Here is a 21,863-nt window from a genome sequence, read left to right as displayed (position 1 = left end):
GGATGGCATTATCTGTGATTGACACAACGGGGGCAGTAAAGCCACGTACAATGGCTAAAAGGTGATAGCGACTGTGAATAAAGTTAAGGGGATTTATATGGAGAGAAAGCTTAACGGAGGTTTGGAGGCACTTAACCCTGGAGGGAGCATGATGAGTTGAGATGAAGGTTGAAATCAGTGAGGATGCGAAGTTGCTCTGAGCGCACTAGATTAGACCTTGTTCCTTAAACCAAAAGTCATTGTTGGCTGACAATTTGTGGTGAGACCAGCGGATAGGAACTCCTCATACTGCTTAGCCAAGATGTGGTTTTATCAGGTGATCTTTCTTGACTTTGGAAGGTGGTCAAATAAACACTTCACTGAACTGTGACTCATGTAACAAGCTGCCAAATCTTATTTTATTAAACAGTGAATGATGATGTATAGATTCTTGGTAAGCAAGGGGGCGATAGGTTATCAGCGATAGGTGGGATGCAGATTTCAGGCTACTATCAGATCAGCCATGATCGTATTAAATGGCAGAGTCGGCTCGAGGGGCTGAATGGCCTACTCCTGCTCCTTGTTTGCATGTTTGTAAGTAAAAAGAACTGATAACACAGCATTTTTAAAATTCAGTCTTGGGATGTGGGTGTTGCTGGAAAGGCCAATCCCTGGTTGACCTTGAGAAGCTACTGATGGGCTTCCTTGAAGCATGCAGTCCACAGGTGAATATGCCTCCTCAAGGCCCTGAAGGCGGGAAGCTCTAGGTTTTTGATTTAACAGTGCTAAAGGAATAGCAATTCATGACCATATCATGATAGTATGTAACTTGGAGGTGATGATGTTCCCATGTAACTGCTGTCTTTGTCTTTCTGGGTGATAGAGATTGCAGGTTTGGTAGGTGCTGCTGAAGAAACTGTGGGAAAATTGCTGCAGTACCTCCAATAGATAATATACAGTGCAGTCATGGCATGCTAGTGGTGGAGCAGGTGGATGTTTAGGCTGTTGGGTAAAGTGACAAAGTGGAGTGCTTTACCCTGGATGGTATTAAGCTTCTTGACTGTTGCAGCTGCATCCATCCAGGCACTTGCTCCTGACCTGTGCCTTGCACAAAATGGGCAGGCTTTGGGGAGTTAGAGGATGATGACTTAGCAACTGGAGCTGCAAATTCTCTGCTACAGCATTCATGTGGCTGGTCCAATTAAATTTCTAGTCGGTAGTTATCCCCAGGATGTTAGGGAATTTGGCAATGTTAATGCAATTGAATGTCATGGGTAAGTAATAATACTCGTGCTCATTGGAGATAGATATTGCTTGGCATTTGTGTGGCATGAATGTTAAATAATTTTTGTTCATTCATGGGATGTGAGCATTTATTACCCATGTTCTGAAGGAATTTAAAAGTCAATCACATTGCTGTAGGCCTGCGGTCACGTGTAGGCCAGACCAGGTGAAGACAGCAGGTCCTAAAGGACATTAGTGAACCAGATGCGTTTTTACAACGATCGGCAATGGTTTCATGGTCATCATTAGACTTTTAATTCCAGTTTTTTTTTATTGAATTCAAATTCCATCATCTCTTGTGGTGGGATTCGAACTTGGGTCCCCAGAGGATTACCCTGGGTCCCACCGCCTCACCTATATCACATGTCACATGTCACTTATATCCCCAACCTGAAATGTTGTCTAGGCTTTGCTGCATACAGGCTTGGACTACTTCAGTCTCCGAGGAATTAGAATGGAGCTTAACACTGTAGTCATCAGTGAACATCCCAATTTCTAATTTAATAATGGTGGGAAACTTATTGATGAAGCAGCTGAAGACATTTGAGCCTAGGATGCTGCACTGAGGAACTGCTGTGGTGATGTCCTGGGGCTGAAAGGATTGGAAGGAAAAAGGGGTGCATTGTATGTGATCACTGGTATTGAACTTGGTCGGGGCAGGTGGCTGAAAGAAATCTGGAAGTGATTTTAGACTGAGACTAACAATTTCCAGTCATTGGAGAGCAGTAATCAACAAAGCAAATAGAATGCTGAACTATATTGCCAAATTAGTAGAATTTGAGCTTTTTATGCTGCAATATGTATGCTGCTCTGGTCAGGCCGCATCAATCCAACAGTTTGTTCTGATCACTAAGTTAGAAGGAAAATTTCAAATCCTAGAACTAGTACAAATAAAGGGAATCTGGGTGAGCTGCAGACTCAGTTATGAGAAAAGTCAAGTTATTTAGCATTGAAATTAGATGAATGTGAAAGAACCTTTTTGAGGTATATAATCTGATAAAACAGAAATATTGATCCAAAACACCATTTCAAATTAAAACATAGCTACAGGGAAAGGGTAGGTTGCAGGAAGAGTGTTTTAAAATCTGGAGCAGGTTTCTCTGGAGCCATTGAAGAAGTATTTGGATGTTGTAATTCTGAGACTGAGTTTCTATAGATGCATAATTTAGATGGTCTACTCAGCTGTGATCTTTGTGAAATTAAAGCTTGATTTTTTTTTGGTGGTCCAAGTACTGTTTAAATTGCACAACTTGGAACTATATCATCGTTCCTTCACTGTCACTGGGTCAAAATTCTGGAACTCCCTCCCTAACAGCACTGTGGATGTAGCAGCACCACATAGACTGCACCGCCACTTTCTCCAATGCAATTAGGGATGGGCAATAAATGTTGGCCTAATCAGCGACGCCCATATCCTATGTATGAATAAATCTAAAAAACTGATTTTGTTTTTTTTGAGTGTTCATCAAATTTTTTGCCTTTCCCTCCCCACTTTTTTAAAATAATTTTTTGCCTCTACCTCAGTCAAGCATGTTTATTCTCTCAAATGCCTTGTGCTATTGATGAAGTAAGGGAACACATGGAGCGGAGACTATGCTGGAGTGAGGCGGAGACAGAGTGCGTAGTTGGGAATTTGGTTCATGTGGGTGCACGGGGAGAGAGGTGCTCCTTTTTCTATTTTTTTTTGCCCTCCAGTAGTTGGTGAGTTTTCTTTCTTTATCTCCAAGCTAGGAGATTGCAACTTTCTATCACTTTAGCTGTATAAGTTATTAACTAATTGACTAAATAAATAAATGGCAGATCTGGTGTTGTGCTGTAACTGCAACATGTATTAGTTTGTGGAGTGCACTGCAATCTCGGACAACTATTTCTGCGGTAGATAAGCCTGCAACATGTGCAACTTCGGCTCAGAGTTGCTGAGCTGGAGTCTGAGTTGCGGGCATTGTGATGCATCAGGGAGGGAGAGAATAACCAGGACACTTTGTTCCAGGAGGCAGAAGGCACACCCCTTAGGTTGAACAGAACTTTGGATTTGGCCAGTGGTCAGAGACAGGAGGTCAGGGAATTGGCTTGTCCTGATGGACAAAGTCAGGGGTTGAGGCTCCTCCAACAGGTACGAGACGCTTGCTGCCTGTGTGGATGAGGAAAAGGAATGCAAAGTGGATAAGTGGACTGCGCGTAGCACCATGTTGAAGGATGCCATTCGAATGGGGGGAGCAAAGAGGAATGTAGTAGTGATAGGAGAAAGTATAATCGGGGGTAGTACTGGTCTCTGCAGCTGCAATCGGGTGTTCTGAAGGTTTTGTTGCCTGCCTGGTGCCAGGGTTATGAATGTTTCCTTGTGACTGGAGAGGAACTCGAATAGGGAGGATCCAGTTGCCATGGTCCATGTGGGCACCAATGACATAGGTAGAACCAGGAATGATCTGCTAAGAGAATTTGAGGAGTTAGGGTCCAAGTTAAAATGCAGAACATCAAAGGTAATCATTTCTGAATTGTTGCCTCAGCCGCCCGCCAATTGGCATGAGGTCAAATAGATTAGAGAATTAAACGCATGGCTGAAAAAGTGGTGTGAGAAGGGATTTCATAATCATGGGGCACACATCAGCACTCAGGGAAGAGTGAGCTATTCTGATGGGATGGATTTCGCTTGTATCGGGTTGGGACCAGTCTTCTGGCCAATCATATTACTGGGGCTGCAAACTGGGTTTAAAACTGTAGGGAGGAGGGTTCAGGTGAAGGGAGATTTAGAAATCCTGAGGCATCTGAACAGTAAGCTATGTAGGTAAAGAAAAGCAGAGTGGGGCAGAAAGGGACAGAGTTTAACAAAAATTGTACATCAGTGAAAAAGGAGTAGAAGTAAAACAATGAAATTAAAAGTTCTTTATCTTAATGCTCAAAGCATCTGTAATAAGAGAGATGAACTAGTAGGACAAATAGTGGTAAATGATTTAGATCTAATCGCCATTACAGGCACATGGTTACAAGGTAATCAAAATTGGGAACTAAATATTCCAGGGTACACATATTTGGGAAAGACGGACAGAATAGTAATGGAAGAGGGGTAGCCCTGATAGTAAGTGATGACATAAGGACATGAGTGAAAAAGGATATGGCCTCTGAAGATCATGAAGTTGTGTGGAAATTAGGAACAGCAAGAGTCAGAAAACATTGGGATAGTCTATAGGCCCTCTACCAGTAGTTATACGGTCAGAAAAGTATTAAACTAGAAATTATTGGCACTTGTAACAAAAGAAATGTAATAATTGTGGGGTACTTTTAACCTTTATATGGACTGGGACAATCAACTTGGTAAGAGTGATCTAGAAGTTGAGTTTCTAGAATGTTTTTTGTGACAGTTTCTTGGGATTATATGTTGTGGAACTGACCAAGGATAAAGCTATCTTAGAATCAAGTATTGCATAATGAAGCAGGGTTAATTAATAATGTCATAGTAAAGGATCCACTGGGAAATGGTGATCATAATGCCATTGAATTCCATGTTAAATTTGAAAGTGACATGCTTCAATCACAAACAAGAATCTTAAACTTAAACAGAACCACTTACGTAGGTATGGGGGTAAAATTGGCTAAGGTTAATTGGGTAAGGTAGATGAATAGTGGGAAACATTTAAAGAAACAGTTCTATGTTCAACAAAAATACACTCCATTGAAAAAACAAAAACTCAGCAAGAAAGACCCACCTGTGGATCACTCAGGAAGTTAAGGATTGTATCAGATTAAAAGAAGAGGCTTACAATGTTACAAAAAACAGGAGCAAGTCTGAGGATTGAGTGCTTTAGAAACCAACAAAGGGCCACCAAAAAGTTGATAAAAAGAATGAAAGTAAACTAGCCAGAAATAATAAAACCAGTTGTAACAGTTTTTATAAGTATATAAAAAGGAAGAATAGCTAAAGTAAACACTGGCCCCGTAGAAACAGAGATGGGAAAAATTATCATGAGGAATGAGGAAATGTCAGAGGCATTGAACAAGTATTTTGCACCTGTCTTCACAGTAGAAAGAAACAAGTTTCATAACACAAATTGATGATCTAGGGGCTAAAAAGAGTAAAGAATGTAAGAAAATTAATATCAGCAGAGAAAGAGTATTGGAGAAACTTAAGGGACTAAAATCTGACAAATCTCCAGGACCTGAGGGTCCCTGGGGGGACATGGTGGCGTAATGATGATATCACTGGATTAGTAATCCTGAGGCCCAGGCTAATGCTCTGGGGGCATGAGTTCAAATCCCACCAATGCAGCTGGTGGAATTTAATTCAGTTATCAAATCTGGAATATAAGCTTGGCACTGTAATGGAGACCATGATTGTTGTAAAAATCCATCTTCTTCACTAATGTCCTTTTAGGGAGGAAATCTGCCATCCTTACCTGGTCTGGTTTATATGTAACTGCAGATCCACAACAATGTGGTTGAATTTTGACTGCCCTCTGAACTGTAACAAGCCATTCAGCTCAAGGGCAAATAGGGATGGGTAACAAATGCTGGCCTTGCCAGCGATGCCCACATCCCATGAAAGAATGAAAAAAAGGCAGTGCAGGGACAGTGATATGCTGGCAATGATTTTCTAAAATTCCTTGGATTCGGGAAAGGTCCGATCAGATTGGAAGTTGGCAAATGTTACACTGCTTCTCAAGAAAGGAGGGAGAGAGAAAATAGGGAACTACAGGTCAGTTAGTCTAACATCAGTTGTTGGGAAAATGCTGGAAAGTATTATTAAGGAAGTTTTAACAATGCATTTAGAAAAGCATGATTAGAACAAGTCAACATGGTTTTACTAAAGGAAAATCTGTTTGATAAATTTATTAGAGTTCTTTGAGGATATAACTTCTAGGGTAGATAAAGGGGAACCAGTAGATGTAGTATACCTGGATTTCCTAAAGACATTCAATAAGGTGCCACATAGGTTAATAGGCAAGCTATAAGGGCTCACGGAGTTGGGGGTAATTATTTAGCATGGGTAGCGGATTGGTTAATGGATAGAAAGCAGAGAATGGGCATAAATGAGGCTTTTTCAACTTGGTAGACAACGAATAATGGAGTGCTACAAGGATGAGTGCTCGGGCCTCAGGTATCTACAGTCTATATTAATGACTTAGATGAAGAGACAGAGAGTAATGTATCTAAGTTTGCTAATAATATAAAACTAGGTGGAAAGGTAAGTTGAGGGGAGGATGCAGAGAGGTTGCAAAAAGATATAGACAGGTTAAGTGATTGGGCAACTAGATGGCAGATGGAGCATAATGTAAGAAGGTATGAAATTATTCATTTTGGTTATAAGAATAAAAACGCAGAATGTTTTTCAAAAGGTGTGAAACTTGTAGTTGTTGATAATCAAAGAGACTTGGGTATGCTCATACATGGAACACAAAGTTAGCGTGCAAGTGTTGCAAGCAATTAGGAAAGCAAACGGCATGTTGGCATTTTATTGCAAGGGGATTGGCGTACAGGAATAAAGAATTCCTGCGACAATTGTACAGGGTTTTGGTGAGACCACATCTGGAATACCATGAGCAGTTTTGATCGGCACATTTAGAAAGGATGTACTTGCTTTGGAGATGGTACAGTGAAGTTCACTAAATTGGTCCCTGGGATGAGGGAGCTGTCCTACAATAGGCTGAATAAACTAGTTCTGTCGAAGGGTCATGAGGACTCGAAACGTCAACTCTTTTCTTCTCCGCCGATGCTGCCAGACCTGCTGAGTTTTTCCAGGTAATTCTGTTTTTGTTTTAGGTTTATGTTCTCTGGAGTTTAGAAGAATGAGAGGCAATCTTATTGAAACCTATAAAATTCTGAAGTGGCTTGATAGGTTGGATGCTGAAAGATTGTTTCTGCTGGTTGGGGATTCTAAAACATGGGATAAGGGGCCAATTTAGGACTGAAGAGGTGGTGAATGTTTGGGATTATCTATCCCAGAACGTTATGGATGCTCCATCGTTGAATATATTTAAGGCTGGAATGGACAGATTTTTGGTTTCTCAGGAAATCAGATATGGGGAGCAGCAGGAAAGTGGAGTTGAAGCCTAAGATCAACCATGCTCATATTGAATGGTGCAGCAGGCTGGACGGGCCATATGATCTATGCTATTCCTATTTCTTCTGTTCTTATTTCCCAGCGGAGGGGCATGTGTAAGTCGTCTGCTTTCTGATTTGTAACTAATGCCTGATATTGACTCATCTGTTTGCCCTTTTCCTCCTTCATTCACCATCTCTGCCAATGACACAGATGAGCTAAGAAACTTGCTGTGTGAGAAACTGCATGGTGCAGGGTGTTGGTATACTGAGGCACTGCATGAGTGTGACACCTAGATTGTTAATCGTTACTAATCCTCAGATGTTTCAAGTTTATCTCATTAGTTAGCTAATCTAAAATTCAGTGCTGTTTTCCCCGACCACCACTCTTTAAAGCAGTCATTTCTCTGCAAACACAATAACAGAATGTCTAATTGCTCGAGTTTCTTGTTAATTCCTTGAATGCCAGCAAGCTTTTAATATTCTTTAAAAAGTGTTAATGTCAAGGGATTTCTGGAAATTGAGTGCTGATATTGTCTTTGTTGACAACATGAGCATTTCCAGGGTCAGGATATCTAATTCATGGGAGAACTGTAAAAAGTTGCAAAATAAGTGCAGTTTTCCTTACTTATTGCTTAAAATGTATTTCTTTTCACTTGGATTAAGATACAGTCATGGTGAGTGGGTTAAGTAATTCTCTTCTGTCTCTTTTTTGCTGGAATTAATTACTTACTGATTGCTCTCACTGGACAGTTACCTCCAAAGCTTAGGATCTTCATCAGCTAAAATACTTGCCACATTCTAATTGTACAAATGGTGTATTAAATAAAAGTAAGGAGCCCATTTTTAGTATCTTAAGTGAAGCCGAGCGATTTGTTAGTGACTTCTGAACTTACCTTGTTTTACTCCTTGGGGTTCTGAAGCGGCAAAATGTTTAATTCTGAAGAAATTCAATTAGTAGCTAAGTGATACTCCATTCATATTTCTGAAAAAGTTGGCCAAACAAACAGTGCCACTTCTGTAAAAAGATGTAATATTTAAATAACAATGCTTCATATTTAAAACAAAGAAAACAGTGGAAACTGGTTTACTTTATTGGGTGCAAAATGTAATAAAGTCTGACATGGTTGAATTTGATATTCATTTGACAGTTTTTCAGTGTCACTGCCAAATGATTTTATGACTCATCAGTTATTTCAAAATGGAACTGAAGAACTGCATGCCATTTGATAGAATGTAATCTGAATAATGGAATAACTTTCATGGATTCAATCTCTCATATATTTGAACACTCATTTTACAAATGACACTGATTATGATGCATATTCCACTTGAATATTGGAAATGCAAAGCTAATAATTGACACAATGGGGATTTGAACTGTGCCCACAAGAAACTTAGATTTATCATGGGAAGTTAAGAAGTTATTGCATACAAATATTGCGTATTGAACTGTCATTTTTCAAGTTGTAGCTCCCTGAACTGTTTAAAAAAGTGTTCCTGAGGATTTCTGAATTATTAAATACAAACCATGCTGTAAAGCTCTAAAACATGAATAACTTTGGCACTACATCAAAGATACCAAAACAAAAACAGAATTACCTGGAAAAACTCAGCAGGTCCGGCAGCATCGGCGGAGAAGAAAAGCCGATGCTGCCGGACCTGCTGAGTTTTTCCAGGTAATTCTGTTTTTGTTTTGGATTTCCAGCATCCGCAGTTTTTTTGTTTTTATCAAAGATACCATCTTGTTTTTATTTTCTTTTAGATATGTGGTTTAAGTAAAGGGTGGGTTTTAGTAGGAGGTGATGGTGGAGGGGATTCTGGACTGTTGGGCCAAGATGGCTGAATGCATGGCTACCATTGACTGGGACCAAGGGAAGCAGGGATACACAAAGAGCCAGAGTCAAGCAAGAGTGTGCCGGGCTGTGGGGTGGGGTTGGCAGCTGTTCCAGAGATTTGGAAGGATGAGAGAAATTATTGTGTTGGGGTTTGGAGATTGGAGCCTGGAGATAATGTGTAGGTGGGGAAAGAAACCATAGCTTTGGCAGTAATTCGACAGGTACAACTGGAACTAATTGAGGGCAAACCCACTGAGATGGACCACAGAAGAGAGTTGTTAGAAGAGGATGCTTTGACGGTCAAAGGGTGCATAGAGGCCAAAGCGAAAGAGGAAAGATAATGGCCACAGTCACAGAATGTTTGTGATTGTGGTCAGTGCCATTTTGATGCTGTGACAGAAATAGAGGCCTGATTGGAGATATGTAACTGGAATTGTGGAAAAGATGAGCATGGAATTCAGAGGTGATAATGTATTCGAGAGAAAAGGAAATTGTTGATTGGTAGCCTGTAAGGAAAGGGGGATCAATGGTGGGTTATTTGAGGAGTCATTGATGGCAGTTTGAAAGGGCAAAGGGAGTACCTGAGCAGAGGGAGCCATCGAAATGTAAGCTAATAAGTTGGGGGGGGAAAAGACAAGTTCAGCACGAGGGCAGGGGGAAGTTTGGCTTAATGGACAAGGGAGGAAGCAGCCGAGGCATCTGAGTATTATTGGAAGTATTGAGCATTGATCTTCTGAATAATATTCGAATTCTCAATAGCAGCTTGACATTTTATTAACTACATTGGCTAAGGACAGATGGCTGCTTACCACATTTGGGCCAAATCATTTTCCGTGCAGCATTAAAGCTGTATAAGCTATGAATTTTCACTGGCTTGATCTTTGCTACCTCTCCTCCCCCACAAGATTTTTTTAAAATCCAGGGCTATGGAGCAGCCTGAACTGTGGAATGCATGATGGCAGGCAGCTTTAGTCTGTGCCATCTGGCAACAAAGGGGTGCTCTGCTCGCATAACGAACCTTCTGTAATGTGTAGTGATGTTTAAGCGTGAAATTTTATTTTGTAGATTTACAGGCCTATGGCTCAGATGGCTAGATACTTTTCTAGCCTGAATTAGAAGAAAATAGGAAAAGTCATTGTGACTTGTATGCATGCCATAGATGCTTTATTAGTTACAACAGTTAGGTTTCAGATAGGAGAAGATCTTTGGCCTATCTATCCCTTTTATTCACAATATTCCCTCAATGCATTTCTAACAACCCTGAACCCCATATATGCAGTTGCAGATGAGCAATGGAGCTTTCCTGTAGTAAGTGGTATGAACTGATTCTTGCTGCTGGCAGCAAGAACTGTGCTTGTCTGTTGTAGAAACCCCCATTCTTTTCTGACCAAACATGGGAGTGTGTTAGAGGTGCTACCAGATCCTTGAATGAGTTCTCTGGCATGTGAGGGCATGTGGAAAAGGTGTGTAAAAGTACACTTGTTCAGCTGTAGCCTTTCCAGTAATTAGGCAGATCTTTGATCTACAAGGGAGTTAAGGGCTCTGGGAGGCAAGCAGGAAAGTGCAGTTAAGGCCTCAGCCAGATCAGTCATGTCCTTATTGAATGGCGGAGCAGTCCCGAGGGGCCAAATGGCCTGCTCCTGCTCCTATTTCTTAAGGTCTTATAATCAAGGGATTTTGAGTTTTGGACAAAATGTTGGATTTGTAGAATTGCAGCTGGTCTACTTTGGTGACCTATACGTATCTGTTTGGGCAAACAGGCAACTACTAATGTTGATTTTTTTGCACCCACTTATTTACCTGCACATCCCTTTTCAAAGATGGTTTAGTGTGATTCTAACATTTGCTGAATTGTACAGAAAAATAATTGGCTAGCATTTTAAACCTAACTCTCTGATGTGACCTTGGCCCAAACAACATTGTCCTCTCATATAAGTGTACCTTATACTGTAAACAGCTGCTGTAAACAGTCTTAGTGAATAGAATTATTTTTTACAGTTTATTTCCCATTTTAAAAAAAATCCCACTGGTGTTATTTTTTTGAACAGCATTCGTGAAGTAGACATTCTTTTGAGCATTCAGAATACTGATGTGTGCTGGTTCTTGTTGCAGGTATATGATGATTATTGATGGCAAGAATGAAGTGTACATGCTTGACAGAGACAATTCAGTGTTTCATGTAGCAAACCTGGAGTTTCCTCTTCGGAAAGATCTTCGTATTCATCTGACTAACACCCTATTGGATGGGGTAAGAAAGCCTTTTACTTTTCAAGTGACTTTACTTTGGACAGACACATTACTGCTGATTTTCCTTATTGCCATTTATTACCACTTAAAGGAAATGAAACAAAGGGAAAGGATGTGCATGATAAAAGGACACCCCAAAGCACCTTAAACCTTACGTGTATTACTATTGTAATACAAGGAAATTTGTGCAAAGGAAAGTCCCACAAATAGCAGTAAGATACATGACCAGACAATCTGTTTTAGTGATGTTGGATGAGGGATAAATATTGACCCGGACATAGGGAGAATTCCCCTGCATGTCTTCAGATGGCTTCATGGGATTTTTTACACCTACCTGAAAAGGAGAGATGGGGTCTCGGTTTAATGTTTCATCCAAAAGATGACACACATGACAGTGCAGCTCTTCCATCGTACTGCACTGAAGTGTGACCTATATTATATGCTCAAGTCTTTGAAATATGATTTGAACCCACATTACCATCCTGTATGGCAATGTTGCTTAATTTTCTCATTTAAAATAGTTTTTATCGCATGCAAGTTTTTGCATGCCTGTCGGTCCTCAATGTTTATCATAGAGAATATATACTTTTATTTGAAAGGCAAGGGGAGAAAATTAGAAGGAATAAAAACACAGCTGGACAAAAACTCTTCTATTTTGAGTCGTCGAGCTTGTGCCAATGTATTCTGACTGTTGTGCAGGAGTGAAGAACAAACTTTTTAACTCCAACGTAGAGTACCATGCAGTACTTTGCTTGCCAATTATATGTGGTGTAAGTGAAGTTAAGGCTCAATTGGAAAGCTGACAAAATTGAAATGTCAACCTGATCAATGCGACTGTCAATTTGTGTGGGGTGTAAGCGTGCTCTAGCTACTGGCTTGTGTATTATTGGAAATGAATGTAATATGTGAACAGCAGCAGGTGGCACAGATGGGATGGCTGTTGATTGTGACCCTTTCCAAAAAGCACTGCACTAATGTTTGTAATGACTACAGAGAATGTTTGGTGGATCATATGTTACCAGTAGAGAAATGTTAACGTATTTTTCTTTTTCAGTTTAATTCTTCCATGTGCATGAATATTGATGTATTCAAGCCAATTGTCCCTTGATCTGAATTTTTGTGCGCTCCAAAAGAGAAGTACATTTTTTCCCAACTTATAGTAGTGACCACATTTTTAGGTTTTTACTGAGCTTATTCTGGGCCTAAGTGCTTCTCATTTTACCCTTCTTATTTTTTCTGTTTGATATGCAGAAGAAAAGCAAAGCATATATGCAGGTCCAGTTGTATTCCTTGTTGATATACCTGGATGCAGTGTTTTGAAGTGTAGGTTGCATGTTTAGTCCCCTACTCTGCTAACATGTTAGAATGGATACTGACTGTTTCCTTCGAGAAGAGAGGGCAGGGTTAAGTTGTTCTATGGCCAGAGTTATGTTGATGGAGGATGAGTGCAGGATTTATATATCTGTGAAGTCATTTCTGGGATATATCAATTACTGTTGTCAGCTGCTCTGTAGAAAAACATAGGATTGTGTTAAGAATGCTAGAGTGCATAGTTACTGCTTTGAAATTTTTAGTAAGAACAGGCTTGGGTTGTGTTTCATATTGAGAACCATTTTAAAATGCCAACGATTTATAACACTTTAGGATTCCAGATTTTTGGAATTATCAGCACCAAATCATGGACAACCTCAGAATGAACTTTATTTTCTAATCACTGGGCCATCATGGTTGGATGGAGAAGATCATAATGGCACAATTGGGAAATAACATTATTGACATGTGAAGCTGGACAAATAGTTCAGCTTATTAGTGGCAAGAAAAAGACATTTGTATTGTTGGTGCAGTGCTGGTGGCTCCTGGAACATTGAGCTCATAAATGATGTCCACTTAATGAGAAAATTAACTCCGTAATAAAATTTATTAACATTAAGTCAACCAGTATATTCACATTTGTGAGCAATTCTGAATAACAGTGACCAATTACAGTTTTATGATGAGAAAACCAGTGTTCCCTTGTTGCATTTTAGGAGCTTGCAATTTAAAAAAAACAAATGGGAAGAGTGTCATTAGTTTAGACAATTCCTGTAGTTCTTAAAGATGAGTAACAGAGAATAATGTGTGTGTGTGTGTGTGTGTGTGTGTGTGTGTGTGTGTTGCAAGAGAACATAGTAAAATCAACGTCATGTGCTCTGTGCTGATATGAGCTAATGGGAATTCATTCCAGTAAGTTGACTGTGAGGCGAGTAATACCTGATCAGTCAACTTTTAAATAGCTGTTTACCAAATTTGTAAATGTAAATATGTTGAATGAACTTGTTTTTCTTTTTCTGTTGCTAGGAAATGATCATTGACAAAGTTGATGGAAAACCTGTTCCTCGGTACTTGATTTACGACATAGTAAAATTTAGTGTAAGTACCAGTTTAGTTATTCCTTGAATGCCACTGTTGTTTATCTCCTGGCCTTGTGGTCAGATGACATAAACCTTAATTGAATTCTGTGTTGAATTTTAATGAGTTGAACATTAAGTGGATATCAAGGTGGAACAGCAGTTGAAATGCATTAAACTTGCTCTAATGTCTTTCTGTTCACTTATTTTACCTTTCACATATAAAAGTAAGGACAGTTAGTTGAAATGTTAGAGTCAATGGTGAACAATCTCAATCTAAAAGCCTGATGTATGATTATGAGAAATGTGCATCCTTGCTGCATGTTAAGCTGCCTCAAATTGAATTGTCTGCTCTGCTGTTTCTCCAACAATTTTTTTGACTAGATTATCAATTTTTTTGGGGGGCTTGCCAATGAAAAGATTGTTCAGGACGGTGGCTCAAGGGAAGAACATATTATTGACTTGAGGACTGGACTGGATGTAATAGTCTGCATTATAAGATAATTTAGTCTGATCTTATTAGGAATTTCACAGTATCTTTACAGTGCAGAGGGAGGCCATTTAGTCCATTGAGTCTGTATTGGCTCTCTGAAAGAACATTCCACCTACTCCCACTCTCCTGCCCTTATGCCCGTAACCTTGCACATTTTCTCTCTATTTTCAAGTGGCAATCTAATTCCCTTTTGAATACCTTGATCGAACCTGCCTCCTCCATCCTTTCAGGAAGTTTGTTCCAGACTCCAACCACCCTCTGGGTGAAAAAACTTTTCCTTGCATCACATTTACACCTTTTGCCAATTATTTTGAACCTGTGCTCTCTAGTTCTTGATGTTCTCTTGAGTGGGGACAGTTTCTCACTATTTACCCTGTCCATACCCTCAGCATCTTGAATACCTCTATCAAGTCACCTCTCAGCCTTCTTTTTTCCAAGGAAAACAGTCCCAGCCTCTCCAATCTGTCCTCATAGCTACAGTTCTTCATCCTGGGGATCATTCTTGTGAATCTCCTCTGTACTCACTCCAATGCCTTCACATCCTTCCTCAAGTATGGAGCCCAGAACTGGACACAGTACTCCAGATGAGGCCTAACTAGTGTCTTGTACAAATTCAACATGACCTCCTTTGCTCTTGTACTCAATGCCCCTATTGATAAATCCTAAGATACTATATGCTTTATTAACTGCTCTCTCAACATGTCTTGCCATCTTCAGTGACCTATGTACGTATACACCGAGGTCCCTGTTTCTGCACCTCCTTTAGAGGCTCTCCCTTTATTTTATATTGTCTCACCATATCCTTCCTGCCAAAACAAATCACTTCACACTTCTCTGCATTGAACTTCACCTGCCACTTGCCTGCCCAATCCACCAACATGTCTATGTCCTTTTGAAGTTCAAGACTATCCCCATCACAGTTGACAACATTTCCAATCTTTGTATCATCTGGAAATTTTTAAGTCATGCCCTACACACCACAGTCTAGGTCATTTAATATATATCAGGAGGATCAAGGTCCCAGCACTGACCCCTGAGGAGCGCCACGACAAATCTTCCTCCAATCTTAAAAACAACCATTTATCACTACTGTCTGTTTCCTGTCACTCAGCCAAATTCTTATCCAAGTGCCTACTTTCCCTTTTATTCCATAAGCTAGAATTTTGCTCAAGTCTGTTGTCTGGCCTTTTGAAAATCCATGTACACCACATCAACAGCATTTCCTTTATCAACCTTCTCTGTTACTCCTCAAAAAAACTCCAAGTTAGTTGATTTTTGCTTGATAAACCCATGTTGGATTTTTGGGTAAGGCATGGGTTTATGCATACCTCTTAGTCAGACATCCATTTTGGGCCTCAAAGATCAAAGTCTGACTGTTGGATGATGTATTTTTTCTGCTTGATATGCATCAGAAAAGCATATACGCAGGTCCAGTTGATAAACAAACCGGTGGATGCGGTGTACTTAAATTTCCAGAAGGCATTTGTTAAGGTGCCCCATCAAAAGTTATTGCAGAAAATAAAAGCTCATGATTTAGTGGGTAACATATTGGCATGAATAGAGGATTGGCTAGCTAACAAGAAACAGGCATAAATGGCCCATTTTCTGTTTGGCAGGATGTGATGAATGGTGTGCCACAGGGATCAATGCTGGCCCTCAACTCTTTGCAATTTATATAAATGATTTGGATGAAGGGATCGATGGTATTGTTGCTAAATTTGCTGATGACACAATGATAGGTAAGAAAGTAAGTTGTGAAGTGGACGTAAGGGGGCTATGAAAGGATACAGATAGGTTAGGTGAGTGGGCGAAGATCTGACAAACAGTATAACGTAGGAAAATGTGAGGTTGTCCATTTTGGCAGGATGAATAAAAAAGAGGCATATTATCTAAATGGTGAGAGATTGCAGAGCTCAGATGCAGAGGGAACTGGGTGTTCTTGTGCATGAATCGCAAAGGGCTAGTAATCAGGTGCAGCAAGTAATTAGCAAAACTAATAGAATGGTATTATTTATTGTGAGGGGAATTGAATACAAGAGTAGGGAGGTTATACTTCACTTACACAGGATGAGACCATATTTGGAGTACTGTGTACAGTATTGGTTTCCATATTTAAGGAAAGATGTAAATGCTTTAGAGGCAGCTCAGAGAAGGCTTACTAGATTAGTATCTGGAATGGGTGGATTGTCTTATGAGGAAAGGTTGGACAGGCTAGGCTTGTATCTGCTGGCGTTCAGAATAGTAAGAGGCGATTTGATTGAAACATTTAAGACCCTGAGGGGACTTGACAGGGTGAATGCGGAGAGGATATTTCCTCTTGAGGAAGAATCTAGAACTTAGAGTCATTGTTTCAAAATAAGGGGTCGCCCATTTAGGACAGAGATGAGGAAAATCTTTTATTGTCAGAGGGTTGAGAGATTTTGGAATTCTCTTCCTCAAAAAGTAGTTGAGGCAGAGCCCTTGAATGTCTTTAAGGCACAGGTAGATAGATTCTTTATAAGCAAGGGGGTGAAAGGTTATCAGGGGTAGGTAGGAATATGAGGTTAAAATCAGATCGGTCATGATCTTCTTGAATGGCGGAGCAGGCTTGAGGAGCCGATTTGCCTACTCCTCCTAAATCGTATGTTTGTATAAATGGGTCTATCGAAGATAATATTAATTTTCTTAAAACTTCAATTGATGAGCAATCATTTTCTAAAATACTGTAAATATCACAAATTAGTGAAATCAAGTCAATTCAATTGACATTATTAGAGCTCTATTTATAATACCGTAGCAGTGTTAAATGTTTGCTAGTACTTCCCAAAATTTGAATAATTATGCAATACCCATCTTAACAAATAGCATTTAAGTATCCATAAATTCAAATACTTGATTAGATCAAAACATAAAATGCTGTTTTGGTTGTTATGTGATTAAGTGATACTGTAGGAACCATTGAAGATCTATTTACAATTTTGAAATGGGTATCTTGGTGATTAATTTTCGTAAGTGCATAAACAACTAAAGTTGAAAAAGCATCTTCTGTTCTTTCAAGAAGTTTAGATTAAGGATGAGGAATGTAATAGAAAGTGTAGAATGTGTGATTTTAGGGTTTTGTATTTTGAGAAAATTGAAAATTGGGAGCATGTTCCCCAACAGATGTGGTACAGATTACAGATGCACTCGGTGGAATCTCCCTTAAAATGTGCTGTGAGGCTAAAGAAGATGTCGTCTTCTGGCACAGTGTGAGCTACCCTGCCTCTGGGCCAGAAGCTCCTGTTCAAGTCCTACTTCAGGTCTTCGTGGTCATGGAAGGTGTGTTCATAACGTGGCCAAACAGGTTAATTATCAGGCTGTAAATCCTTCCAGTACGCCTGAAGGCAGGCGCTAAGAGCAGGAGAGCTTCCTGGTCCGTCATACTGCAGAAGGCTACAACAAACCACTGCAGTACTTTGCTAGTCATGATCATGGACCAGTCCAATGGAACTCCATGGTCATCAAAGCTCTTTTAGGGCATAATATCTGAAGGAGGAGGAGGTTATTAAATCTCCAGTCTAGGAATTAGAGATAGGAAGAGGATATACAGATCGCTGTGCTCCCCAAAAGATGTGCTGACTGCCTCCGAGATACCTTTTGTTCTCTCCATCTTTTCTTTCTCTTTTCTTTACGGTTTTTCCCATGGTGGTGATCTGTAATGTAGATCACACTAAAGCAGCATTCATCTTGGCAGTACAAAATCAAAATAGTGCTAGTGTTGAAATCTGAAATAAAAACAGAAGACACTAGAAGCACTTAGCAGGTCAGGCAGCATATACGGAGAGAGAAATAGAGTTGATGTTTTGGGTCGATGACCTTTCACTTGAAACATTAACTGTGCTTCTCTCTCCACGGATATTGCCAAAACTGCTGAGTATTTCCAGCATTTTCTGTTTTTGTTTCATGCTGGCAAAGATTTATTTGGATTCTGGGAAGCTAGTGTCCGTGAATTAGGTTTGCAAACTGGGCCTGTGAGTGCGACCATGATCAGTGAGCTAGAATTAGCAGCATAAACAACGAGAACTGTTTCATCAATATTGGCCACAGAAACAGGATTAAAATGGCACCACGTTGTTTAGGTTATTCATTGTCAGTTTCATCTTGCGTACTCCCCAGCCCATTCCAGTGGGCCAGTCTGATGTAGTTTTATATTTGTGATATCCAGCACAGTAGCGAGAGGTTTTGCTTTTGTAACTGTAAAATGAGACAAATATGATTTTTAAGGAAAAACAGTGCCAAAGAAATTTGCAAGCAAGATATACTAAAATTAACTTGTGTTATTTCAGAAGCCTTTGTTGCTGAAACAAAATACTGCAACTCCCTATCGAACAGCATTGTGGATATACCTACATCACATAAACTGCAGTGGTTCAAGAACATGGGTCACCACCATCTTCTTCAGGGCAAATAGGGATGGGCAAGAAACACTGGTTTTACCAGCAATGCCCACAAGCCAAGAACAATTTTTAAAAAAACATTTTGCAGATGTAATTTGCCCTGCAAATTTTCTTTGTGCATATCTCTTTGCTGTTGCTAGTGTTGTGTTTTTTTGTTATTTTGGCTTGTCTTTAAATTCCCCTTTATGATGCCCTCTATTTCTCTACTGAGGATGTGGGCATTTGATCTTCTAGGCAGTGGCTGTGCTGTTGTCAAGATGGCTATGAAGAATTTTCGTCCCTTAATGCAGAGAAGGATTTAATTTCTGCTTGGCCCCTTTCAAAAGAAAAGGTTGAGAACTTGGTAGCATGGGGAGTTCTGAGTGTAAAATTATTCTCTTGTAGACATTTGGGGTTGTCTTGATTTTACTTGCCACTCCTTTCAACTTTGTTTCATACTACTTTGTTTATTCTATATTCTGTTTTATTAACCTTGTATTCACTCTCTCTTACGTGCTTTCATTGTTGAAGTAAAATTCTGGCCAGCATTTCAAGGTCTGTGACCTTTCATCAGAACTGAGAAAAGTTAGAAATGCCATAGGTTTTGAGCAAGTGAAAGGGGATATGGTAGGAAGAAGAATAAAAGAGAAGGTTTGTGATAGGATGGAGGGCAAGAGAGGTTAAATTGCAAAAGGCTTCTTCGTGCAAGGCTAAAGGGAGCGGTAATGGGACAAGGAAGCAAACAAAAGATATGTCTAGAGGAGGTAGGAATGGCAGAGTAGTCACCATCTGAATGCCAAAGTAAAGACATTGATAAAGAAGTGAGAAAAAAATGAACCAGCATCAAAAGGTGAAAAAACTGGGAGCAGAGATTATGATCTAAAGTTGTTGAAATCAATGTTGAGTCCAGAAAACTGTAAAATACCCAGTTGAAAGATGAGGTGCTATTCCTCAAGCTTCTGTTGAGCCTCATTGGAACACTGCAGGAGGCTAAGGACAAAAACTCAAAGTGGGAGTGAGGCAGAGTATTGAAATGACAGGCGACTGGAGGCTCGGGGCCACGCTTACTGACTGAAAGAAGGTGTTCAGCAAAGCGGTCACCCAGTTTGTGTTTGGTCTCTCCAATGTAGTGGGGACCACATTGCAAGCAGCAAATACAGTAGGGCAGGTGTTACACACCCTGTGCTTGCATGGAAAGGTGCCTTCCAAAAGGGTGAGGGTATTGGGGGTGATTAAGGAGTGAACTAGTGTGTCACTGAGGGAGTAGTTCCTCCGGAATACTGAAAGGAGGGGAAAATTGTGTTTCATGCTGGCATCACACTGCATTTATTTCCAGCATTTTCTGTTTTCAATTCAGATAATCAGCATCCACAATATTTTGCATTTTGCTTTGGTTCAGAGTCGTTTTTTGGTAAATACCTGTGCTATATATTTCTACTGTCATCTGAACCTCCCACCTCCCCCCAACCCCCTCAAATAAACACATTTGAGTTTACCACTACCTGCAAAGTTATGTTAACAAATAGAGAATATCTTCACTACAACAAAAAAAAAATACATTTACATGCGAATATATACTAAATTTGATTAATGTAGACCTTTTAATTTTCTTCATTCATTTGCAGGATGTGGGCATCGCTGGCTACGCCAGCATTTATTGTCCACCCCTAATTTCCCTTGAGAAGGCCGTGGTGAGCTGCTGCCTTGAACCGCTGCAGTCCATGTGGTGTAGGTACACCCACAGTGTGGTTAGGGAGGGAGTTCTGGGATTTTGACCCATCGACAGTGAAGGAGTGGCGATATATTTCCAAGTCAGGTTGGTGAATGGCTTGGAGAGCCAGGTGATGGTGATCCCATGTATCTGCTGCCCTTGTCCTTCTAGATGATAGTGGTCATGGGTTTGGAAGATGTTGCCTAATGAGCCTTGGTGAGCTCCGCAGTGCATCTTGTAGATGGTATACACCGCTGCCACTGTTTGTCGGTGGTGGAGGGAGTGAATGTTTGTGGAATGGGTGCCAATCAAGTGGGCTGCTTTGTCCTGGATTCCTGTTGCAGCTGCCCTCATCCAGTCAAGTGGAGAGTATTCCATCACACTCCTGACTTGTGCCTTGTAGATGGTGGGCAGACTTTGGGGAGTCAGGAGTTGAGTTACTCGCCGTACGATTCCGAGCCTCTGACCTGCTCTTATAGCCACAGTATTTATATAACTAGTCCAGTTCAGTTTCTGGTCAATGGTAACCCCCAGTATGTTGATAATAGGGGATTCAGCGATGGTAATACCATTGAATGTCAAGGGGGCAATGGTTAGATTCTCTTTTGTTGGAGATGGTCATTGCCCGGCACTTGTGTGGCGCAAATGTTACTTGCCATTTGTCAGCCCAAGCTGGATCTTGTCCAGGTCTTGCTGCATTTGGACAAGGACTGCTTCAGTATCTGAGGCATCATGAATAGTGCTGAACATTGTGCAATCATCAGTGAACATCTCCACTTCTGACCTTGTGATGGAATGAAGGTCATTGATGATGCAGCTGAAGGTGGTTGGGCTGAGGACACTGCCCTGAGGAACTCATGCAGTGATGTCCTGGAGCTTAGATGACTGACCTCCAACAACCACAACCATCTTCCTTTGTGCTAGGTATGACTCCAACCAGCGGAGATTTCTCCCTTGATTCCCATTGACTCCAGTTTTGCTCAGGCTCCTTGATGCCACACTAGGTCAAATGCTGCCTTGATGTCAAGGGCATTCACTCTTGCGTCACCTCACGAGTTTAGTTCCTTCGTCCATGTTTGAACCAAGGCTGTAATAAGGTCAGAAGCTGAGTGACCTTGGTAGGACTCTAACTGAGCGTCAATGAGCAGATTATTGCTAAGTTAGTGCTGCTTGATAGCACTGTTAATGACTCCTTCCATCAGTTTACTGGCGATTGAGAATAGAATGATGTGGTGGTAAATGGCTGGGTTGGATTTGCCCTGCTCTTTGTGTAGCTGGGCAGTTTTCCACATTCTGGGGTAGATGCCTGTGATGTAGCTGTCATGGAACATCTTGGCTAGGGGCATGGCAAGATGTGGAGCACAAGGCTCCAGTACTATTGCCGAAATATTGGCAAGTTCCATAGCTTATGGAGTATCCAGTGCCTTCAGCCGTTTCTTGATATCACATGGAGTGAATCAAATTGGCTGCAGATTGGCATCTGTGATGCTGGGGTCC

At 40.5% G+C, this 21,863-nt stretch overlaps 1 protein-coding gene across 10 annotated transcripts in view; it reads left to right on the top strand.

Moving 5' to 3' along the window:
• rngtt (RNA guanylyltransferase and 5'-phosphatase) overlaps window positions 1-21,863 on the top strand; it is a 399,787-nt gene that overhangs the window by 85,725 nt on the left and 292,199 nt on the right. For 9 of the 10 annotated variants that reach the window (XR_005942954.1, XM_041187200.1, XM_041187205.1 and 6 more), the window contains 2 exons: window positions 11,247-11,382; window positions 13,719-13,790. Coding sequence is in view for 9 of the 10 variants with exons in the window: in XM_041187200.1 (XP_041043134.1) it covers window positions 11,247-11,382; window positions 13,719-13,790 (208 nt within the window). In the remaining variant the exon portion in view is untranslated. Of the gene's footprint in view, window positions 1-11,246; window positions 11,383-13,718; window positions 13,791-18,565; window positions 19,121-21,863 lie in introns of those variants that run through there. The other variant, XM_041187209.1, reaches the window with a different exon arrangement.

Source organism: Carcharodon carcharias, chromosome 5 (assembly GCF_017639515.1).
Source record: "Carcharodon carcharias isolate sCarCar2 chromosome 5, sCarCar2.pri, whole genome shotgun sequence".
Taxonomy (NCBI): domain Eukaryota; kingdom Metazoa; phylum Chordata; class Chondrichthyes; order Lamniformes; family Lamnidae; genus Carcharodon; species Carcharodon carcharias.
The sequence above is the reverse complement of the archived record's forward strand: the minus strand, read 5'-3'. Positions and strand labels throughout refer to the sequence as shown.